General features: G+C 44.1%; 1 protein-coding gene across 1 annotated transcript; it reads left to right on the top strand.

Annotated features, from left to right (window-relative positions):
* The first annotated feature begins 201 nt into the window (after nucleotides 1-201).
* GNPDA2 (glucosamine-6-phosphate deaminase 2) lies at nucleotides 202-7,324 on the top strand. Its single transcript, XM_033159805.1, has 6 exons — nucleotides 202-375; nucleotides 2,699-2,800; nucleotides 2,946-3,128; nucleotides 3,636-3,820; nucleotides 5,699-5,873; nucleotides 6,428-7,324. The coding sequence occupies exons 1-6, from the start codon at nucleotides 252-254 to the stop codon at nucleotides 6,487-6,489; spliced, it is 831 nt and encodes a 276-aa protein (XP_033015696.1). The 5' UTR covers nucleotides 202-251; the 3' UTR covers nucleotides 6,490-7,324.
* The last annotated feature ends 209 nt before the right edge of the window (nucleotides 7,325-7,533 follow it).

Genomic DNA, 7,533 nt, shown 5'->3' with positions numbered 1-7,533 from the left:
CGCACGCGCGCTGGGTTCTCCGAGCCCCTTCCTCAGCGGCTCGGGAAAAGGGGCCCCACCCCTTTCCCATAACCGCGGAACTTGCCGAAGCAGCGGCGGCGGCGGCGGCCGAAAGGGGCGGGGCTCGCGCCGGAAGTCCGCCCGCTTCCATAGGCCGGGTAGTGAGTCGCTGCAGCTGCTGCTGTTTTGTTTTGCTCGCTGCTGCCGCCGCCGCCCCTTCTCCGTTGCATCTTCCAGGAAGGAGGAGGAGGATGAGGCTGGTGATCCTTGACAACTACGACCTGGCCAGCGAGTGGGCCGCGAAGTATATCTGCAACCGCATCATCCAGCACAAACCAAGCCAGAGCAGGTATTTCACTCTGGGCTTGCCAACAGGTAAGTGAATGCCAATTGCTTGGCATTTATTTATTTGTTTAAAATTGCTGGGGGAGGGGGGAAGGGTTGCCTCTCTCACACACACACACATCAGGGGCCCTCTGAATTAAAATCCAGCACCACAGACATAGGGTGCCCTGAGTGAGGAGGACAGAATTTGACACACACCCAACTTTGAGTTGCCACATATATAAATATAGATATTATTATTATTATTTATTTTATTTCGCGGCTCCTTGGCTCAGCGCCCTGTGCAGGGGAACTGCCCAAAATCCAGCTCTCCTAGCACAGTATCAGAGAATGAAAACCAATACTGTTGTAAGAAAAGCAGGTTTCAACTAAACAGGAATAATTTTCTGGCAGCAAGTGTTGTTTGACAGCAGAACGTGCTCCCTCCGGAAGTGGTGGGCTCTCCTTCCTTGGAGGTTTTAAAACAGAGGTTGGATGGTCATCTGTCATGGATGCTTCAGTTTCCAGGGTCCCTTCCAGCTCTACAAGTGGGCACCGAACATGACCCCACGCTGTGCAGGAAACCACTGTTCATCCTTCAACTGCCTGTGTATTGTTGTGGGATAATTTCCTTCCGGCCAGGCTTGCGAGTTCCTCCCTCATCCTGCTTTCTATTCTCAACCATAAGACACTCACTTCCCCTTTTGTTTAAGGCAGTTAAAGTGGGTTCACAGATACACACCTATCCCAGAAAGCCCAGTAGTCTCAGGAGGGGCTGTAAAGGAAAGAACATAGGATATTTTTTTCTTTTCCAACTTCTCCAAACCACCCCCCTCCCCAGGATCCAGATGGATTTTTCCAAGGTGCAGAAAGTGTGTACATACACACAAGTACTGCAAATTGCCTGCTTCCAGAGTAGCCTAATGAAAATGGCTTCTGGAGTTTTGTTACACATTCATGCGGTAAGAAAGAAAGTAAGCAAGGCTTGGAAGTAGCTAGTGACTGCCGAAAAAGATGGCTGGAAGCCCTGAACTTCGTGTATTGACAACGGATCCCTGGCTTTTGAAGGAGGGGGTAAGATTGGTAGGAGCACCTTCAAGCGACTGCTGACTCTGGGCTTCTAGAGAAAGGTTTATTTTCTGGATGCATTACATGCAGAGGAGCAGGTTCTATCTCTGTGGAGTCTCCAGAGCAAGTCAGCTTTGAGAATCACCTGTGCCTAGGTGTTTTTTGTGGGGAGCAGGTGGTCTGCAATCCTGTATGTATACAGACTAGCTTCTAAATAAATGTGCACAGAATAAAAACCTAATAAAAGCCCTTCTGCGTCAGACCGGGGTCATGTCTAGTCTGGCAGCCTGCTTAACAACCAGATATGTCTTACGGAAGCCTGAGTCATGTGGCCTCTGATCTTGGAGGTAGTGTATCTCTATAATAACCAGTAGACAGCTGTTATTGTAAAAGTAGCCGTGATTACTTTTAGAGCGATCATTGATTTGGGATAGTATCTTCCAGCTGCTCCTGTTTTATCAAATCACTCTTTCTCTTTTGCTTTTGTGTAGGTATGTGTGATAACATTTTAAAAAATCTTCAGATGTATTAGTTTGTTTTCTGCTGTATTGGAAAGCTACCCATAAAAAGGAAAGCATTGTGGGTCCAGTTACTCACACACTGTATTTCAAGCACTATTGCATGACAGTGCTACACCTAGCTTAGCAACTTGTCCAGTCCTGTGACGAGCAAGTTGCTGCAACAAGTATTTATCTTCCTGCTTCTCTAGGTTACTGCTGTGCTGTAGGTCGGTGGTTCGAATCCCCATGATGGGGTGAGCTCCCGTTGCTCTGCCCCAGCTCCTGCCAACCTAGCAGTTCGAAAGCATGCCAGTGCAAGTAGATAAATAGATACCATTCCGGTGGGAAGGTGAACGGCATTTCTGTGCGCTCTGGTTTCCATCATGGTGTTCCGCTGCACCAGAAGCGGTTTGGTCATGCTGACAACATGACCCAGAAAGCTGTCTGTGGATAAACACCGGCTCCCTCGGCCTGAAAGCAAGATGAGCGCCGCAACCCTATAGTCGCCTTTGACTGGACTTAACCGTCCAGGGGTCCTTTTTACCTTTTTTACCTTACTAATAATAAAAGGTGGATGTTAAGAGAGAAAGACCCATAGTGTAAGAATAAAATAAACACATGTCCTATATCCATTTGTGAAATACTGGAAGGTATAAATTGAGGTTTTGCCGCATGTGTACTCAACAACAATCCTTCAAACCTAGATTCAGAGATCAACTGGATTTGTGACTATTTTGCAGTTTGTGACTACCGTGAAGGTATTTTTTTTCAGAGTGCATGAAATAATGAGAACTTGCTTCTTGCAGGAAGTACACCTCTGGGATGTTACAAAAAACTGATAGAATATCACAAAAGAGGAGATCTTTCTTTCAAGTATGTGAAGACGTTCAATATGGATGAATACGTTGGTAGGTTTGTCTTAAATGTTTTTTGCAAAATAGGGTGGGACTGGGTGGTTTACATGTATGCCATGTAATCCTAGAAAAATTGTTCACAGTCCAGTAATTGGATAACTAATGTAAATTAGCATTTGTGTTGGATCTTTTGTTCCAGGGCTTCCCAGAAGTCACCCAGAAAGCTACCATTCTTACATGTGGAACAATTTTTTCAAGTATATTGATATAGATCCAAATAACGCTCATATTCTCGATGGAAATGCTGCAGATCTAAAGGCAGAGTGTGATGCGTTTGAAAAAAAGATAGAGGAAGCTGGTGGAATAGATCTATTTGTTGGAGGTAATATATATATATATATATTATTCAACAATGGTGGCAAAAAAGGAGTTTTTCAGTGAGCGCTCAAATCAGTAATGCATAATTACCAAACAAAATTTTGTGCGCCGGTCTACTCTGAATAATCCCATTGAGTTCAATAAGATTTACTCTCAGGCAAGTGGGGGGGGGGATTGCAACCTAATAAAAGTATCTGGGTGGAACAAAAATAGTTGGAATGATTTATTAAACATAGTGGGACTAGCCTATAAGCTTGGCTCATAATAAACACCATCTGTTTATATTACATATGCGCTCAATGCTGTGCTGCAAAGTTGTTCAACTTGCAGTTTGGAGCACATCTTATGAACGAAACTACCAAGATAAAGGTATGTTTAGTTCTGATGCTCTTAGAAGCAAACTATCAACTATAGCTTAGAATGAATGCCACCAATCTACTGCTGCATAAAGTTGTTTAGTATTACCAGACATTCCCATCTACATTGTCTTCCTTGTGTGTGCTCTTTCAAGGCATTGGTCCAGATGGTCACATAGCTTTCAATGAACCAGGCTCAAGTTTGGTATCAAGAACGAGATTGAAGACGCTAGCAATGGACACCATTCTGGCAAATGCAAAATACTTTGATGGAGATTTGGCTAAAGTTCCTACTATGGCGTTAACAGTTGGCGTGGGAACCGTGATGGATGCTAGAGAAGTAAGAATATTTTTTCTTTCTCTTCTGGATATTTTTGTGGTGTGTTGCTTTTAGACAAGAAGTGGATCTGCTACATTTCATTGCAAAACAATGGAATTGCAAAATGAATCATTGCTACAAACATTCTGTGCTAATAATGCATGTTTATTTATTTTGTGCGGTGTAACTGATGATGCTGGTAAACAATTTTTTCCTCCCAAGTTGGACGAGGTGCTAGAGGTGTAACGGTAATTTTATTCCCAATCCATTAGTATCATTCTTACTGTCAGTTAACATCCTGATTGAACTGAATAAAATAATACAGTGGTACTTCAACTTACGAAGTTAATCCGTTCCAAAGGCGCACTCGTAAGTGGAAATCTTCGCAAGTCGAAGCCGCCATCTCGGAACGGTAAAAAAAATCGTACCTCAAAAAAGCGCATTAAAATCTTCGTAAGTTGAGGTATCGTGCCGCCGCTTTCACTTCGGAAGTCGAAAATTTCGGAAGCGGCGGCCATTTTTTTGCTTCCGGAGGTCATTCGGAAGTCGAAAAATGCGGAAGTCGAGTCACTCGTAAGTCGAGGTGCCACTGTACTCTAGATTTGGCTTCCTCTTGAGCCGATAATGCATGTAATCTCATTAAAATAGATGCTGCTGTTTCACAGTGTTCTTGTTTTCTGCTGAAGGGGGGGAAAGTTGTTTGAAGGGGTGCCAGGGGGAGAGTGTCAATGATGCTCCAGGGCCACAGCTGCCTATTTCCCTTCTCCCCACCCCCACACTATAGCCAGACTTTGCTAATTATACAACCCTTACGATTCTCCTTGCGTTGAATGCTGATGGAGGAATTGAGGTGGTGGTGGTCCCGTGTGCTCAAAGAACCAATGTGGCAGCAGAGTTAGTTTGCATACATGTTTTCTATATATAAAAACCAAAAACCTCAAGGGGCTGGGCACTGGAAAACACCCTAGGGTCCCTTTGTGCACAGTCTTGATTCAATTTTTCCTCAGACTTGGGTCTCCAGCTGTTGTAGGACTACAACTCCCATCATTCCTGACCACTGGTCCCGCTAGCTGGGGATGATGGGAGTTGTAGTCCAACAACAGCTGGAGACCCAAGTTTGAGAAACACTGCAGTTGTAGAGGACAAAATATTTTCCCCCCCTCCAATTACAGTGCAGCCTTTAGGTGGACTACTTTATTTGAACGGGGACACACTTCTGCATCTCAATTCTGTCAAGTTTATGTCCTCTACTGCCTGTACAAGGTTGACTTTGGCAGTGTCTTCTTACAGGAGCATAACAATGTCAGTAGGAAATATGTGCTTATTATCTGCCATCTTCTTTCTTCTTCTTCTTCTTCTTCTTCTTCTTCTTCTTCTTCTTCTTCTTCTTCTTCTTCTGCGATCACTCGTAGCCAAGTAAGATTGTCTTCCATAAACACGGATTTTAACAATGAGTCCGTAAGTGACTGTGAAGGCCAATTCTGGACCCACACATCCTTCCACAGTGGGGACATTGGTTCCCGGGCGGGAGTTGATCATGGTATGGATTTGTCAAGCGTGCCTTCCTCTTGGCACGTTTCTCCCTTGCGTTCTGAGTTCGAGTGTCTTCAAAGTCCATGACACCTTTGATAAAGGCTGTTCTCCAACTGGAGAGCTCGCAGGCCAGCGTTTCCCAGTTGTTGGGTGTTTATACTACGTTTTTTAAGATTTGCCTTGAGACAGTCGTTAAACCTTTTTTGTTGACCACCAGCATTACGCTTTCCATTTTTAAGTTGCTTTGGAAGACGATAATCAGGCATGCGCACATGACCAGTCTAACAAAGTTGATGTTGTTATCTGCCATAACAACAACTGTCTGCAGATCTTCCTTTGCAAAATGATGGTGCTCTTTCCTTCCAGGTGATGATTCTAATCACTGGTGCGCACAAAGCTTTTGCCTTGTACAAGGCAATTGAGGAGGGGGTCAATCACATGTGGACAGTTTCTGCTTTTCAGCAACATCCTCACACTATCTTTGTATGTGATGAAGACGCCACCTTAGAACTAAGAGTTAAAACGGTCAAGTATTTTAAAGGTGAGCTGCAATTTTACACCAGGCTTCTGCCAGAGTAGTCTCCCCTGTTTCCATCCAAGTTATTTTAATGAATAATGGTATATATATGCACCATTTATTCCTTGATGGGGTGTTTAGACGTACAACGGGCCAGTGTGTCTGGCTGTTAGCTAGAAGGTTGGTAGTTCGAGCCCACCCTGGGGGTTGGACTACATGACTCTAGGGATCCCAGCTCTACAATTTCATGATTCTTGAACCTCGAAGTGCAAATTTGCCTGTTAGTACTGCAGAATTTCCTTGGTATTGTCTTTAATCTGGCATGCATAAGCACTTCTCTCCATGATCCCACTTCTTTGTTTGGCCCAGCTGCTGGCTGGGGCAACCGAGTCAGATGGGCGGGGTACAAATAATAAAATCATGACTGCTATTATTCCCTTCCCTGACAATTGGCCCTGGTGACTAGCAATAAATGGGAGCTGGATTCCATAGCCTGCTGATAGAGAGGATAAGAAAAGACACAGAATGACAGTTCATCTATACTGAAGTATTGCTAACGTTGATTCTCTTTTCTCAAGGTTTAATGCACGTGCACAACAAACTTGTGGACCCACTATACAGTATGAAAGAGCAAAACTGAGGGAGAGGATCAAAGTTGGAATCGTCTGGCTGACTCTGGCGGTGGTTTTCTGTAGCCGATGAATGTACTGCTATGCAATATGCTGGAATACTGGCTAAAATGGAGAATCTAAAGTACTGTGGGGTTTTGTCTTTGTTTGAAAGGTCCAAATATGCAAACGTACATTCCTCTTAGCACTGTTACAAGCACTGTTCTCTGCTTTCTTATCCAGATCTTTTTTGCCTGTTACACGCTACCTGTATGCTGCTGGAAGCCAATGGGAGTAGTTCTGACTTAAAAGGTAGCTCTAGAAAAGCTGTTTGCAGGAGGAGAGCTCTGTGTAAACTCAAGTATATATAAAAGTTCTTTTTGTCACGGGCTGTGTAATTTTAACCTACAAACTGGTAATTGAGCACTTTACTTTGAGAGACTTGCACATAACTGTCAAGACCTAAACCTCAGCAGCTGCGTGCCTTAAAATCTACACCTGGGAATCTGCATGGGGCACAGAAATAAGGTGAAAGACTTTTCATCCCTAGGCTGCTGGTCATGTTTTGTTGTATTCTGGAGGTGCGGCCAATATTGGTCTTTTGCAGCAAAAACAGCAAGGAATCATTTGGCACCTTGAATATGAACTTGGGACAGTCATGGGGGGGTGTATGTATATCTTTGTTTTTCTGCTATAACACTCAGTTTCATTAAACAAGGCTAGATTTTTGAGGGTTGGCTGCCCTTCCTGCAAGGCGGAAGAAAACAATTATACACATCTCGAAGTATTACCTCCTTGTTGTTAACGTTCCATAAGAATGCCACACTCTTGTAATTCTAGCTTAAGTAAAGCTTAACATAGCTATTATACTGTCTAAAATTCAATTGATGCACAACCACTGGTGCACAGGTCCTTTTGGACCTGGGAGAGGGAGGAACAGGCTTATGCACGCTCTGCCAATGCGCACGGGGGCCAGGAATGGAATCCCTGCGCAAAATGGTCGCTGCCTCTACTGTACATAATGCGCTTCACTAAGGACCTCTGTGGTGCAGTGGATCAGTGTGTCTGGCTGTTAA

This window comes from Lacerta agilis, chromosome 9 (genome assembly GCF_009819535.1).
Source record: "Lacerta agilis isolate rLacAgi1 chromosome 9, rLacAgi1.pri, whole genome shotgun sequence".
NCBI lineage: Eukaryota > Metazoa > Chordata > Lepidosauria > Squamata > Lacertidae > Lacerta > Lacerta agilis.
This window is presented reverse-complemented; position numbering and strand designations above follow the sequence as displayed.